Raw genomic sequence first — 17,159 nt, 5'->3', positions numbered from 1 at the left:
AACATTTTCCGCTTACTGTGGTGGTAGTAGGAGAATTTCAAATGTTGTCAGGTTCCTTTTAACCCGAGAATGTTGGTCTTTCTTTTTGAATAAATAAAAATTTTCAAAAACGAATTATCCAATATTCTTGTTTATCATTGGTATATTTAGGCAGACACTCATTAAAATAAATGGTTATTATCAATTCATTCATTCGATGAATTCCTACGTTTTTTATATCTCCTTATTCCTAATGATGACGCATTGCGTTTCGCAAGCATTTGTTACGGCCACGACGTCTTTTGTAACGCGATTCATCGAACCTAAATTATGAAATCTGAATAACTGATTAATTTATGTGTTCATCTTGAGTCGTGCTGTGCTTTACTGTCGAATTACAACAACCTTTCTTCACTGCTGTGTAAAAAATCGCCATTTCGTTTGCACGTCTTTTTATGTGGTACCTACCATCTGCAATTCAAGTTATTAGTTACCCATTCAGAAATCTGCACTAATTACATTTTGAGCATGTAGCCTAAATAGGAAATGCGTCTACGGGGTAACCAAATCAAGCTCCTTTCAATATATTAAATAATTGTAAACATTTCGACTTGTTATGAAAGATGGAACTTTTAAAGATTAGTAGAGTGTTTTTTTAGGTATTTTCATGTGAAGTTTTATTTTTATTTCATGAAGTTCCTTTTCAGTGATATTTTGCAAAAAATGCACTATAAAATATAACTTTTCAAATATTTTCCATGTCACCATAAAGTCTAAAAATATCAAGGAAGGAAGATGGATCTTTGAAATGCAAATGAAGTAGTTGACTTAGTTTGACGCAGTATAACAAAGAAACATTAAATAAATTGATCTTACTTTGTGCCTTGTGCTTTGTGCCTTGTGCCATGTGCCTTGTGCCTTGTGCCTTGTGCCTTGTGCCTTGTGCCTTGTGCCTTGTGCCTTGTGCCTTGTGCCTTGTGCCTTGTGAATTGTGCCTTGTGCCTTGTGCCTTGTGCCTTGTGCCTTGTGCCTTGTGCCTTGTGCCTTGTGCCTTGTGCCTTGTGCCTTGTGCCTTGTGCCTTGTGCCTTGTGCCTTGTGCCTTGTACCCTTAAAACGATTATCCATTGACGTTCTAACTAACGTTTCTTCAAGAATGTTACTAGTCAGTTTGAGTTGTCCCTACTAGGTAGTAACTTTTTTTTTATTTAGGAGAAAAAACAGATACAGATATCAATTGACAAGAATATACAAAACATCAACTAGAGAATTCACCTGCATCCAAACTATTTCTCACGAATTGACTTAAACAGTAGTTTAAAACATTTACAAATATTTTGACTTATAAATAGGGGAAAAATATATACATAAAAATATTATTTTACAAATAGAGATATCAAAGAAATGCCCAATATCCTTAAAATAATTTACAAATTATTTTTGAAAAAATTTTGAGGGTAAAACAAAAAAATATATACATATATAAATAGATAAACAATGTTAAACAGAAATTAAAAAAAAATATATATTTATATATTTGACGAGCGAAATATCTGTCAAATCGAACTGAAATACCGGCCCTTAGTTATGTAGTGACAGAAAAATATCTACTTATTTATCTAATTCTAATTAATGCATATTTTATTTCCAGACGGACGGAAAGATGGTGTTCGACGTGATCCAGCGCATGGAGGACACGGAACCCTTCTCCGAGGAACTGCTAGCTGCCATGAAGAGGCTGTGGGCGGACCACGGGGTCCAGGAGTGCTTCGGCCGCTCCAACGAGTACCAGCTCAACGACTCTGCCAAATAGTGAGTAGTCTTATTCCTTATCGCCGTGATTTTCCGCAATCCCTTCATTGAATTTTCTAGGATCACCATTTGCTAGGGGTAGGGTCCTTGTCTTTTCTTTTCTTTTCTTTGGTATTAAGTTCACTGCTTTCTATATGAATTGAGGAGTAGAAGTTAGTTTGTCAGCCTGGCTTGTAGCTGAAGATGTCTACTCCTCGGGTGCTGATGAAGGATTATAGTCTTGCACCCTTACACTAGCTGTAGTTACAGCCTTAGTAGCTAGTTAATTGATTCACCAATCCGTTCATTGATTTGCCGCTCCGTTCGATTCGTATTTGTATTTTTCCAGAGAGTTAACAAGTCTTTTTGATAATTTCACATCAAGGTTCACAAGCGTTTCCTGCTCCTTTCTGGAATAATGTAGTAACATCAATAAACACGTCATATTTACAAAATTTCAGATTTTCGGTGTCATTATGCACAGATGTTTAAAGTGCAATTTTATGTAACTGAAATAGATCACGTCTTTTAGATGCTTTTTTTAGCGCACAAATATTTTAAAATGTGAAATTTGCATTACATAATACATAAAGATCAATGCTATAATAATGTTCGATGCTTCATTCATTATAATTACCATTGAAATGAACTTGAAAGTTTTGAATTTAAACCTTTTTGATTTGTACATTGTTACTGTACCATATTTGTTATCACTATCAGCTTTTCAACGACTTTATTCACATGACTTTATGACATTTTATCCAGCTGGCATGGAAGGAATGTTTGTCGCTTCTCCAAAATTGTAACTTCATTAATTCGGTTGCACAAATACTTCAAATGGCCTACACCGCGTTGTCATTAAACACTTCAACTGTCTCGGAATTTTCGATCTTCGTACGTACTTTTGAGCATTTTAAAAAATTGCAAAATAAGGGGGCGTAAAGTTTATGCACAAGCTACCGTTATTTGAATTTATGGGACAACAGCAATCATTGTATCTATATAAACAAAATATCAAAGCTCTATCTTTTGTATATAAGTAATAATAAATATTAGATTATTGGAATGACATCATCCATCTTTCAGCGGATCCCACTGAGTGGTACCTACCGGTAATGGCACTGCAATTTCCTTCAATTTTCGATTTGCGTAATTCATCATAATATGTATTCATCAGGCAGTTTTTATTCATTGCCTAATGATGCTTCTTCAGGCTTCTACCGATGGGAGATTTTGGACATAACACAAAAAGATCTTAAACCTACTTGTGGCCACGTGAAATTACCACATTTATATATTTTTTATGTGACACCTCATAAAAGCGCCCCGGTCTGTACAGTGCAAAGGCAGGGGGGCTATGTCGCCACCCGGTTGGGCAGCATTGAGAGCAGCATAAAGTAGGGGCTGTTGAACGGATTTATTAATGCGGGTCTTGAAGAGGCCCGGATTATATGAAGGAGCAAAAACAGATGCCGGTAACTCGTTCCACATTATACAAAAACGACTCGAAGAAGCGGCCCTTTCTCATGAAGCCAACCAATATCAACTGTGAACGGGTGTTCCGCTCGTGTCCGTTCTTAATTTTATGAGCAGAATTTTTCTTAAATACAGGTTTTAAAAAATATAAATAAGTTATTTATATTTTATTATTATTATAAATGGAGTTCTTTAAATTGAACTTGATATTTTTGTTTTTATTTGTGTGTTGTTTTTTTTCAATAGCATTATTTTTTCATATTATTTTTCCGAAGGAAAACTATAAAATGGTTGTTTTAAATAAAGCATTATAGATATTTTTTATTTATTATTCACTTATGTATATACCGCTGTTTTCTTATTTAAATTCTCTATAAAATATTAAGAAAAATAAGGTTTTTTTAAATGTTTTTTTTATCATTCAAAACATGGTTCTTTTATCCCCGAAACATGTTTTTTTTAGTTTAGAGATATGGCATCACTGCATGTAGGTACTAAGATTTAGCATCACACCAACTACCGACACCTCGCGGTATTCCCGCGCATCGTTCTCTCAATCGAGCGGCCCACGATCATTGTTTATTTCCAGTGCTAATTCCAACCACTGTTTACTCTGGGCAGCGCGTAATCCAAACAAAAGTTTCATTATTCGATATTCCTACGTCTGCCTGAAAGCGGCGGAAACTCTGAAACCTTTCCACAGCCCATTCCATTGAGATGGATTACCCAAAGAATGTTATTCATTCTTTGAAATGTCTGATAAAGGCATACCACCAATATTGCAAAGTTACAGGTATCAGACAACTCATATATTTACTTCGTGAACACCGTATTTTGCTTCCGTTTCGACCTCTCATCTAATCATGTGTAATAACTTTTTATTCGTATGGTCGAGGTCAAAGTGGGATGCTGGGGTTGTCAGCCAGTCGCCGGCATCGGGAGTCACTTGGTTCAGCACAGATTTGCCTCCGGGAAACTGATGAAGGGGAAATCCCTCTACGATGTGTTATGTTGTGTGAATATTTCCATATTCACACAATTCAGAATCCTTTAGGCCAAATTCGTGCATCATATAAATGCACAGCGGCTGGGACTGCACTGGGGGCAGTTAGTGAGTTCCCTGGTCCATGTTTTCCGAGGGAGAGAGAACCCAAAGATTCTTGGACGTGAGGCGGTTGCAATGGGGGTTTGCAAGATCATCTTGAAGTGGAATGTTGAATATTCAAGGCCTTTGTGTATATTCCCTTCCCCGGCGTGTGGGTGTCTCCCGTGTTACCGGCGTTGTGTTATGGGCGTTGCAATATTCGAGAGGACATTGAGACATTGTAGCGGGGTGGAGGGAAGTGTTCCACTCATTGTGCGCATAGCAGTATTTAGTTACACGTTGATCTTCTCTGTGTGGCACTTATAACCCACACTAGCATGCACAATACTCAGATACCGAATAAACAAAGGCAATCGTACCTGTTGGTAGGGTGTTTTGACAGAACTTATTTTAGTTTACAGAACCACAAAACCACTCCCTATCTAGTACATTTTCTACTCTAATACTGTTATAAATACAGCTACTTGCACAGTAAAAAAATCAAAGGTGCTAAATATTTTTACGTTTCTTAGCAATGTAATGTTGCTGTTCTAAAGATATACAACATCTCCCTTTTTCTTATAGATGACGACAAATTTATCTTTCTAATACATATCCGAAAGAAAGGTTACGGCAGATTTCTTAGTACAAGTATTTAGTCCTTTGCTGCTACTTTCATACCTCATTACCACACGCCAGGGTTGCCTCTATTTTCATTTACCTTCCTTTATTCCTTACCTTGTTCTACGTTTATTAAATTTCAATGAAAAGCTGGTTGTTGTAAATTTAAAACACATCACATATTTTTTCTTTAGTTTTTGTTTCTTACTTACATTGTAATAATAATTCAACAATACTTATATGTAGGATGAACATGATATAATATATTATTAAAGCATGTATACCACTGCGATATTCCCTATTTAACATTTAATATTATACTAACTCCATAACTAGGATCGATAATATTTTATAAAACTTCGGAAACGAAAAAATACAAATTTAATCACTGTCAACATATAATATTGGTTCTGAAACATGTTGACATATATTATTAAAACAATGTTTAAAACAAAGTGTTTCATTACTATGTATTCAATTAAAAATATCATTTTACAAATATTGAAGAAACAAAAAGGTAATTTAATGTTTTCCTTGGATTAAAAATATTTACGTCTGGTAATACTTATTCTAAAACTTAATTTTTAATTATTTTTACTTCATTATTAATTATTTTTACTTCATTATTAATTAATTCTCCAATTGTGTTAGTTTAAATTTGAGTGGCTCGACGGGAACATAAGTTGGAGTCACTTTGTAGGTCAGGGGCCCGTATTCAAAGTTGACCTTATATTTCCGGAATATCTGTAAAGTAAAAATACATAGATTAGCAGAAATAGCCGCAGAACGCTGTTGTTATCCTAAAAAGCAACAAACCATATAGAATAAATTAGCGGTATTTTGGTTTGGGTGTATGACCCTATGTACTCGTGACCTCTGCTGTAAGCCACTTATGCGCATTGTCGCAGTTTGCCGCAAAGTTGTAAGCTGTTTTAAAGCCCCAATACCTTTTAAAAATAATACATTGATTTATTACTTGAACAAATGTCTATACACTATTGCTAACCTAACCCGGTTTTCAAACAACAGACAAAAGTTCGAAATGCTAACATTATACTAATTTTTGATAAACATTCTGTATACTATAATTCAGTTAGATACCCGGTGACATTATTACAAAGAGTTGAATTGATAAGTCAACAGAATTTTGAGTTTAATGGCTTCGATTAAATCTACTACGGTCAATTTCTTCTTATTTTCTTAGAATAATAATCTTTAAAAATCATTTTTAATACTTAAAACTGGGAAATTATGTACTTAACTTATATAAAAGATTTAAAAAATATAATCCATGTAAAAAAAAAAGATAGATCCTTGGAACTCGTAAGAAATTTACAGCGCCCTTGAAATGATTTTTAGCAAAATCAATATATAATTTATTCAGTTATTATTATTCATATTATGATTTGGAAATGAGATGAGGCTCTAAGATGATAAATAAATGTCTGAGTATGAAGCCAAGATTATAAATGTAATTATTTTTTCAATGATAAACTAATGTTTATAAGACAAGGTTTTATGCATAGCAAATAATTATAAGTAATAATTAGTCGCTTGAAATATCAATACAAATTGAAAATATCAAAAATTATTTAAAAAAAAAAGGAAAAAAAAATATTAAGCAGTAATTGTTGATTGAGGTACTAGTACTTATTGAATTATTTGGCGGGTTGGAAATAAGCCGACATAGCTAAGTGGTTTAGAGCACCTGACCGGACATCAGAAGGTACGGGTTCAATTCCTGTTGGCGACATTTATTTTTACTCGGGAGACATTTTCAATTTGTTTTGATATATAATTTTTTAAAGCAACCTGAAGAAGGAAATCATCATAGCACGAAAGGATGTATAAGATCAGTTTAGTCAATGGAATATAGAAAACAGATTGATGTAGGAATGTGAAATCTTTCTCTCAAAACAAAACAATACAATCCAAACAAAAATAAATCACTTGGTGTTATGGTTAGGTTAGCATTAGTTAAAGTTAGTTGATATGTTAATATTAGCAGTCACCTTAGACAGCATAATCTGCAGCTCTGCCTCTGCGAACCGCCTTCCCAAGCACGTGCGTCTCCCGTAGCCGAAGGGCAGCGACACGAAGGGATGGATCTTCTGCTGCTGTGCCTGGGACACGTGTGGACATCCCCCGGTCGCATCGGACGTCCGGTCTGCTGCCTTCAGCCAGCGCTCAGGCAGGAAGAGCTCCGGGTTGCGCACGTACTCGGGGTCGTTGGACACCACGTAGTGCGGGAAGATCACGTGTGTCTGCGAGTTCATTATTCTAACTTTTATTTACAGCAATGGCACAGCAGTTCAGTATCTAGTTTTCAGCTATCATGCATACATGTACAGGTTAAATGACAAAACAGAACTTTAAAAAAAAAGGTTCGAAAAACAAACTAACGTAACCTATTTTATCTTATCATGTTCTATTTTGTCACCATTTTGCTTTATCCGGTTACCTTTGAAACCTCTGTGAACTGACATTTTTCAAAGTGTAATGGAATGAAGCATTAATAGCTTTTGATTGAAAACTGGAAAGTGGCATTTTTTAATTGAACCCAAATAGATCGTTTGTGTATACAACGCTTTTATTAAATACGATACCGACAAATAAATTCTAGGAATTATTAACAATATTCAAAAGCTTAATGTTTTTGTTTGGCATTTGAAGTATTTATATTAATTACATTCTTATCAAACCACTTGTTTTTATTCGTTTCACCTACCGCTTGTGCTTATAATCAAGCATATAAGATGGGTCATATTATTTTTACTCTTAATGCAATATATGTTTCATAAACTTTATAAAATTCGGCTGAGGGAACGTCAATGCATTGATATTTATGAAAGCCTCTAAAACAGTTGGTAAACGAACCCGAAACCTTCAAAGGTACACAAACCTAAACCAGTCTTTCTAATAAAAACATAATAATATTCTACTGTGTTTATCCAGTGAATAAAGGTTTTCTTACTCCTTTTGGTATGTGGTATCGTTCTATGACCGCATCTGATTGAAGGCACCGTCCATTTCCCAATATAACAGGATACATCCTGAAATGCAAATGGGATATTGACTATGCTATATATTTCTGCCATTCCGGTTATATGAAATTCCATTGTTCTTTTCATGACCCCATTTCTGATTATGAATACAATTAGTTTTGCAAATATACAAATAAACAAAGTGAATTTGTTAATATTATCCGCATAATAATATTTATGAACTTGTGATTCATTTCAATGTAAAATTATTCGTTTAATGTAAATTTTATGATGTTATTGCAAATAATTATGTTCTACTTGCTCGTATGTATAAATATATTTGAATAATAATTTAACTAGAAGGTTATGATGTTATTACAAATTATTATGTTCAATATTATGTATAAATATTTTTTGAATAATTTAACTAACATAATAATAATTACGTAAATAGGGATTTAGTCTATTTTGGTGGTCGAGAAAAATGTTAAATATTTTTTTATCCAAGGATAATAGTGTGAACTAAAATTAATTTGCCTGTCGTTCAGTGCAAGACAAAAAATAAATTAAACTACATATTTATTAGTGAGGCACTCGTTTGCTCGCTTCTCGTAAGTTTGTCTCCTTTTAGATTTGTTTTTCTTTTCGCTTGCTTGAATTCTCCCGTTCCAGTTTCCACTCGGGGACAAACGAACAATATTAAAGAAACTGTGTAATCCTGTAGCATTGTTAAATTATTAATGCGACAAGTCGTGAGCAGCGAGCCTTCGAGGCTTTCTTCCGCTTTTCTACGACTTTTAACGTTACAAAACTTTAAATATTTATGAAGGAATTTTTCCATTTTTAACACAAGTGAACATTTTTGCACTCCATTATTTGCATATATTCATCTTTTGAACAGATGCCATAGGATCAGTCGCGGCTTTTTACTTTTTATGCTAGAGAATTAATATTTGATATTTAATTATTTTGTAGTTGTCAGTTTCTTGTAAACTGGCTTGTATGTATTAATTATGAATACACGTTATTGTATGAAATAGTTAGGCTTTTTTCAATATTAAATATATATATATATATTTCAACATTCAACCTTAAAAAATAATATGCAGCCATTATAGCACAAAATGTCGTGAATTTGAAACATCCAACTAAAGTTGGAAAATAGAATCCCAGCTTGATAGTGTTACGATAAATGTACCCTATACATATAACAATAGATTTCTGCAACTGTAATGTTGCTAATTGTAAGGTTAATCTACTATTTATCATTACAGTACGTTTAATATTTGCTATTTTTGGACCTTCGAAACTTGGAATTAAATAATTTTCCATCTTTTTTGACTTCCATTATTTTCCCATTTTCTAAAGTAACGCCGCTGTTATTTAAATATGCGGAATTTATTTCTCACCTCAACGTTTCCTTGATGCAGGCTTTGAGGAAAGGCATTTTGTCGAGGGATTTCGCTGTCACGGGTGTACTGGGCGTTGGCAAAATCTCCATTAGCTCGTTTCTGAGCCGACTCTGCGCCTCCTGGTTCTGGGAAAGCTGGTATATCGTAGAGGCGAGTGACACTGACGTCTGAAAAAGAAGAAAATAATCATAATTTTCTCTCCCGAATGAATAACGTAGCTAAGGGTTTAATTCATTTTAAGAGGAACGGTTGGTTTTTAATCAATATTCAATATAAATGTATTGATATTTATATCTAAATGCAACGTTTGTTTCGTCTAGCAACACCCGGGGGCAGCCGGTATCCGCATTCCTAATTTGTTATTGCAACACGTACCGAAATAGTCCGCTACTTGGTTTGCTGGAGGAAATATACGACTTATAATATCAAATAGGCGAGGAATCGATGATAAAACACTGGACGATAAGCAGAGACGTCCCCTTGTATGCCTTTGAAAGAAAATAACCTTACTGATAAATACGGTCGGGAACCAATCGACCAATGCTTAATTGATAACGTGACGACAAGGCTTCGGGAAACCTTTTCAACAGGATGACGTCATGTTTGTTGTATTTAAACATTTTCTGCCTTCTAGTAGTATTCTTAGTCATCGATTACAAATGCGGAGCAAGAAAGGATTTTTTATATATTGTGGAAGTGGAGTGGAACATGCTCTCAGTATCGCCCTGGTGCAAGACCACAATTCAGTTTTGAAACGTTGTTTTGGCTGGATCAGTGTTTGGTGACCAAATCTGAATAGCCACGTACTTACTCACATTCCTCTTCCCCATTTCCTTCCCCTCTCCACTACCTTCAGTTTCACAACATACCCCAATTAGGGTTGCCATATTCTCACTGTCTCCAGATGGTTGGGAGCTGTTTGGACTCTTTTGCGGTATTCTCATTAAAAAAATATATATATATATATACAGGGTGTCCGGAAACTCGTAGTACAAGCGGGAAATTGGTGAATCTACATCACATTTGGAGTCGATTTTGTAGTATATTTTTTTTTTATTTGAGCTTTCGTTATCGAGTAAATCGAGTTTGAAGTTGATTTTTTTTTTTTTTTTTTTTTTTAATCAAATTCTTATAAATTATTACTGAAGATCAAAGTACCCAACTAATTAAAACTATTTGAAAGTAAAACAAATGAAGAAACTCGGATTTGAAGCATTATTTTGAAATCACCCTTCATTTAACCCGGTGTAATCATAAAATATTTCTGCTCTGCAGGGTTAAAACATCTGTTATTCAACCCTAAACACTAGAAAAAACTTTAACCCTAAAATAGCCAAAAAATATATTTTTTTGGTTTTTTTTTTTTTTTTGAAAATGCTCAAATCAAAAAACTTTATGTTTTTTTGGGTTCCCCATGTGGTGTAGATTCTCCAGTTTCCCGCTTGTACTACGAGTTTCCGGACACCGTGTATATGATATTTTTTATTTGAATGGCGGAAGACCATTTATTAAAAAAAGTATTTGTATGTAGTAGAACAACTAACACAGCTAGGTTTTGCAAGTCCCGCGATATTGCCGGATAGAATTTAGAAATCCCGCGGGATAAACATTTTTTTTATTATTTGGAATCAATTATCTTTGATACTAAAATATTATTTTAAAAAAACATTGAAAAGGTAATATGGTAAAATAATTTAAGAAGACTTTTCGTTTCAATCGTCTTTCGAACTATCAATATTATACAAATATGTTGAAAAGGTAATAAGTATTTTAATTCAATTTTTCATGCGAATAAGAGCGGAAATAGTTTTTTTTTAAATATAAATATATATATATGGTTGTTACTCTTTGAATTGAAGTCAGAATCAATTATTATACAATATTCTTAACTACTGATTTGCCAGCACAAATTAATGATTTCACTGCGTGGTTGCAAATTGCAAGTATTGCGGATGATACACGAATGTAAATCAGTACGACAAGGGGCATTAAATTTGTATTGCATGAAACCTAGATACATTATTCATTATCTGAATGTTCACGCAGAATTTACACGAAGAAAACTTATTTTTCTCCGTGTTTGTATGAACATTAATTGAAACATTGATCGTGCTTTCAAAACTACTGAATATGATATCTTCGTGTTTGTTTTCATTTATTATTTGTACATGTATTTTTTCGGTTTCGTTGTTTATGACTGGCATTTTTTTTACATCTTTTTGAAATTACTCCGTGTTGGAGTTATCGCGTTTCGTAGCATGTTCCCGCAATGTGAGACCCATACGAATTCCTTGGTTTATTAATCCCCACCGGGGGAGAGTGTGGGCGTAAGGCTTTGGGGGTGGACATCACGTGACCGGCGGCCATTTACGTGAAAGTCTCGCCACATCCGGTCCCGCCATTGCAGGCGGCGCAAATGCCGTATCCCTAGGGTTTTGATGCAATTGGCTTCCCCTCAAAGTAATTGCGTTTTTTTTTAAATTCAGTATTTTTTTCTGGTATACGTCGTATCGGTGGAAACTAATACTTATGCATCGAGGTTCAGCATAGACAGAAAATTTCTATTTTTTATATTAGCAGATATGTTTCAATATTATGTATACCACCACATATTTTATCCACCCACCCAACTTAAGCCGTGTTGTTTCATTAAATATTGTGTATATCACCACATATTTTATCCACCCACCCAACTTAAGCCCTGTTGTTTCATTCAATTTTATGTATACTACCATATATTTTATCCACCCATCCAACTTAAGCCCTGTTGTTTCATTAAATATTATATTTACCACCACATATTTTATCCACCCATCCAACTTAAGCCCTGTTGTTTCATTCAATATTATGTCTACCACCACATATTTTATCCACCCACCCAACTTAAGCCCTGTTATTTCATCCGTATAGCTGAAGCTAAAGTTAAATAGTATAGTAATAAAACATGGATTGATGCAAATAGTTTTGATATTTTATATATTAATCTTTTTAAAGTATGAAATTTTGCTTTAGTTTTACCGCCAGTGAAATAACCTACTCTTTATAGTTTTTAAAAAGCTCATTAAAATTTGAACGTCGCATCTCATCAAACCGGAAAGAAAGCCCCGAGCGCTTCAGGTTTCTGCTAAAAGGCAAAAAGGAGTAATAAAAAGTTTTTTTCCACCGGCTTAGTTTCCCACTGTGTACTTTATGATTTCAGTCGTTTCGTGGTAGTGGTTTCTCCCCCAGCGATCCGGTGGGACTATTGAGGGCTGAGGGGGTTAGCTCCATTCATTCTTGGTACAGTCCGCCTCGCCGACTGCAGCCGCATTAGCTCGGCGGATATGGATTAATGATAGAACGTCCAAACCCTTGTCCTGCCGGAAGGAGCTTCCGGAAGGACAATTCGACGAGTGTGCGTCCTGCCAGCAGTACGCAATTTTTTGCGGTTTTTGTATGAATATAAGAGGCTGTCCTTCTAGCAGTACTCGACTTTTATGCATGTTAAAAATAGGCAGAGGTGACAAACTTTCTGTATTTTATTTAATAAAATTAGATATGGGCGCTTATTAACATAACAGGGTAGAAAATAAACAAGAAAATGAAAAAAAAAACGAAAGTGAAAATTGTATTTATTTTGAGAAAATTAAAAAAAGGTATAATAAAATAAGACATGGGCGCTTATTAATATAACAGGGTAGAAAATAAACAAGAAAATGAAGAAAAAAAAACGTAAGTGAAAATTGTATTTACTTTGAGAAAATTAAAAAAAGGATTATGCTGGAATTCCATTCGCGATATGGTAGGTGAAGCAGTTTCTTCCTGTCTGTGGAGAGCATAAAACACATCGCGGACCACATGTCTTGCAAAAAAAGCTCGCCTTCTGCTGTTTTTTGTTGACTCTGGAGCAAACTATACATTTGCGTTGAACTCTCTTTCTGTCATCTGATTTTGACAGGGCCTCAAGAATGTGTTCTCCGCTGTGAGCGATGTTCTCGTGTGGTGGCGGCTCATTCTCTTGTAGGTTATCATCGTCATTAATAGTTAGAGCTAATACCAGGTTGGTAGTAAACCACCTGTGAGACACCTGATCATGTTCGGAGCGAAAGAAATTTTTAAAAACCAAATACGCATTCGTTTCTATAATGCCCAGAACTGAGGCATATATTCTATGTTCCCATTTTTGTGTGCCCCAAGCTTTCTCCAATGCCAATCCATCCTGCCTAATGTGATTGTGAATATCGATAGCCGCAGCCCCGTCAAAATATTGCTGGACTAATTTAGGCCGATCGACTTCTCGGTAAAATAAATTTCCTTCATCGTCCCACCTTCTTTTGCGTGATGGCAGGCCAGGCAGTGTCGTTTCGCAAGTGGCTACAAATGTATGAATCTTTTTGTCTCTCCAGGCACAGGCAGTGAGCTGCACAGAGTCTTTTTCTGCTGTACTCACAACAGATGCCCCCTTATGCGTAGGACACTGAGCTGCCATCTCAGACACAGGATAGAAACTATGTGCTGTCTTTACCAGTCCAATAAAATACAATCCAACTTTGAATAACTCCACAGCTGTTTTGACTGAAGCAAACCAAGAGTCACCAACTATAACTCTGCCAGAACCATACCATGGCTCTGTCAATCTCAAAGTAGTTGCAGTTCCTGCGCCAAATTCTCTTTGCCATTTCTTCGTACTCATTGCTTCTTTGCCCTCATTAATTTCCATTCTGATCATAATGTTTGTGTCACTATCACACGCTGTTTTTACTTCACAACCGACTCCTTTTGGTTTTCTTTTAATCTTCATAACTGCTGGCATTCCGTTTTTGAAGTACGCACCCCTTCCATACCAGGCGAACATGGATTCATCTACAGTTATTTTTGACCCAGGATGGATGGTATCTTTTAGTTTATCATTCACCATCGTTACTAATGTTCTAGTGTTACGCCATTTATCAGAAAAATCAAGGTCTGAGGATTGTGTGAAGCGCAATGCCATGAGAATGATCTCAAATCTTTGGCGGCTCATACCAAATCTTTGTCCAAAATTTGCAGGGGGATATATTCCATCAGAGGTGGTATTCCAATAGGATCGTCGATCTGGAAGTTCTTGAAGAGTCATAGCATATAATATGCCAAAAACAGTTAATAATTCCTTCTCGTTCAACAGTTTTTGTCTTGCTGGAAACGAATAGTTGGTGCAATGGACTATGTAACTAAGCTTCTCTCTCGGAAATATCATGAAAAATGCATCCTTGATACTTCGTGCGGGCCCCAATGGTACTAGCAAGGTAGCTTTGAAATAGCCTTGTTGTCGTTGATCGACACGTATTGCTTCATGAAAAGTCCAGGTAACACCCTTTGCAACTGTTGTATTTCGAGCAGAATTTACGTTGCTTGTACTTGAATTCGGATGTACTGAAATACTTGTCTCGTCATCTTCGCTCGAAGAAGAAGAACCCGATTCAGACGATGCTGAAAAAAAATCCATTATTAGTGATCAACAGACGCAAAGGGGTGTAGGTACTCAATATATTTAAACTTAAAATTATTTTCCAAATAAATATAAGCAATAATTATTAGCCAGAAACACCCATACAAATTGAAAAAATCTTCCGAGAAGAAATAATAACCGCCGACGCGTCGCGACGGTACTCACACCCTCCTGATTTCCGGTCAGGTGATCGATCCATTGAGCTACGCCGGCCTATCTCCTGTCCCGTCAAATTATTCAATATGTATTAGAAATATTTCGTTCAACAACTATTGCTTATTTTATTATTTCACCTAAGAACAACATACTTTATTATAGTAGGGAAGGCAATTTTACTTGCTAAATTCCCCACTAGATAGCGTCGCGACAAATTATGTCTACATTTTATTGGTGAATACTTAGAATTGTCAAATATTATTATTTTTCGTCGTCGGCAGTTATTATATCTTCTCGGAAGATTTTTTCAATTTGTATGGGTGTTTCTGGCTAATAATTATTGCTTATAATAATTTGTAATCCTTTGTGATATGCATAAAAACCTTGTCTTATAAACATTAATAAAGTTTATCAGTTAAAAAATAATAAAAATATTTTTAATACACACACACCCAGGCACAGACACACAGGCAAGCACGCGCCCACACACACAGACACGCAAATACATACGCATACATACCCATACAAGTCAAACTTAGCAAAGTTAATTTATGTTGTGCCTGTCAAAAAAAAATTGTCAATCACGTAAATAATGGAAACGAACAAGCAACCTCCAAGTACTATTTTTTCTATGGGAATATACTAGGCTTACTATAAACGTAAGCCTATGAATAAAATAAGAAAGTTTGTACTTACAATGTTCTTCATTTGTATTTGCTTCCACTAAATTGTCATTTTCGGTTTCAGCAATTAGAACTCCAACGGGCACGGTTGATATTTTTTTGTCAATTTCCCAATATACCCTTGCATAATTGTTTTCTAACTTTTTTACAGTGCCCCAACAATAACTAATGTCGTAATTATCACCAAAATGTTTGCGACTCCATGTGTTTAGGCCATCATTTTCGTCGAAATACGTGGCTTTGACGCGAACGCGGACCCCACGTCTTATACTCGCCGCCATTTTGGCCAGACTGATCGCAGAAATACGATTCAAAAACTCGCTGAATCAGAAAGAGACGCACTATGCAATGCAGTTAACGGCATCCTGCTAGCAGGCCTACAAAGCCGCATATAAACAAAAAACTTACGTCCTACCGGTAGTACGTAAAGTCCTGCTGGCAGGACGCTGGACGTTCTATCATTAACCCTTTGAGCGCCACGGCTTAGCGGCGGTAACGAGAGACGAAATCATCGGGCGAATAGACAATACGCCGAGTATCTCCTACTCTGAGTGCATAAAAGTAATTATTTTCCATTTTTCATGAATAATACGGTACTTAGTTGATATTTCACTATGCTGCTGATGCAGGGGTGCGTACCTACTTAATATTTCTTGTGCTGCTTTTGACATAGAAAATAAGTATACGACTGAACGAGAAAATCAGAAAAGAACGTAAGGCCGATTTAAAACGTAATTCTAAAATAAATAAGGTACCCACGGTTGGGAAATGTAGAGCGGATCTGTGGTAGAAGGAATATAAGAAAGATACACAAGCATGTGGAAGACGATTGAATCAAATTCCGCAAATGAAATAGTCCGCTGTTGTTTTCTTGGTGTTAACACTGCTGGATTAATTAAATGAAAATAATTTACTTCGTTCAAACCATTACTTAAAAAAATAGTATGTTACAGAATCATAGGTTCCTTCATATTAAGTATCTAATTTTTAATTAAATTTCAATAAACAATTCGACCGTGGTTTGACTGAATTGTGATCGGTATAGACTTGCGCCAAGATTGCCAAATGCAGCCTGTCAAGCCACTTCAACTCGACATTTGGTGTAGGAGTACATTTCGTGTAAAACAGATTCCCCTTACTCTTATAAACGCTGTGTAAATACGAGTATAACACGGCGCCTAAGATCACGACGTAGGTATGGTTAAAATGGCGTTAAACCGAGCCTCAAGGCCAACTTGAGTATGTAATAAGATTGACTTACCGTATCTACACCGACTAGGAAAAGGTCGAGGGCAAGGACTGCCGCCATCTTGGGGTCACTGTGCTGCTTCAAGATGCACTCCACAAGGGAGCCCGCCCTCTCAGCTTCAGCCCCTCCCTCTTCTAAACGTTTGACGGTGGCAGTTATGTGGCGCATGCATAACCTACAAAGTAATCAAAATAAATATTATCTTCAAACGATTTCACGGCAAAACAGAACAGTGAAAAAGCAGAACATCCAAGAAAAA

The 17,159-nt window shown here is 35.6% G+C and overlaps 2 protein-coding genes across 5 annotated transcripts in view; one reads left to right on the top strand and one right to left on the bottom strand.

Moving 5' to 3' along the window:
• Positions 1–17,159, top strand: part of Galphao (G protein alpha o subunit) — a 234,901-nt gene that overhangs the window by 136,670 nt on the left and 81,072 nt on the right. For all 3 annotated transcript variants that reach the window (XM_089638797.1, XM_089638796.1, XM_089638798.1), the window contains exon 4: positions 1,629–1,789. In XM_089638797.1, coding sequence (XP_089494923.1) covers positions 1,629–1,789 — 161 coding nt within the window. The remainder of the gene's footprint in view (positions 1–1,628; positions 1,790–17,159) is intronic.
• Positions 5,346–17,159, bottom strand: part of LOC149418481 (putative cytochrome P450 49a1) — a 47,014-nt gene continuing 35,200 nt past the window's right edge. For both annotated transcript variants that reach the window (XM_089638794.1, XM_089638793.1), the window contains 5 exons: positions 16,913–17,075; positions 9,343–9,512; positions 7,924–8,002; positions 6,962–7,213; positions 5,346–5,693 (listed from right to left, as the gene is read on the bottom strand). In XM_089638794.1, the coding sequence (XP_089494920.1) occupies positions 5,580–5,693; positions 6,962–7,213; positions 7,924–8,002; positions 9,343–9,512; positions 16,913–17,075 (778 nt within the window). In that variant the 3' untranslated portion in view covers positions 5,346–5,579. The remainder of the gene's footprint in view (positions 5,694–6,961; positions 7,214–7,923; positions 8,003–9,342; positions 9,513–16,912; positions 17,076–17,159) is intronic.

Source organism: Hesperophylax consimilis, chromosome 13 (assembly GCF_061612785.1).
Source record: "Hesperophylax consimilis isolate HC1 chromosome 13, BYU_Hcon_1.0, whole genome shotgun sequence".
In the NCBI taxonomy this organism is placed as follows: Eukaryota; Metazoa; Arthropoda; class Insecta; order Trichoptera; family Limnephilidae; genus Hesperophylax; species Hesperophylax consimilis.
This window is presented reverse-complemented; position numbering and strand designations above follow the sequence as displayed.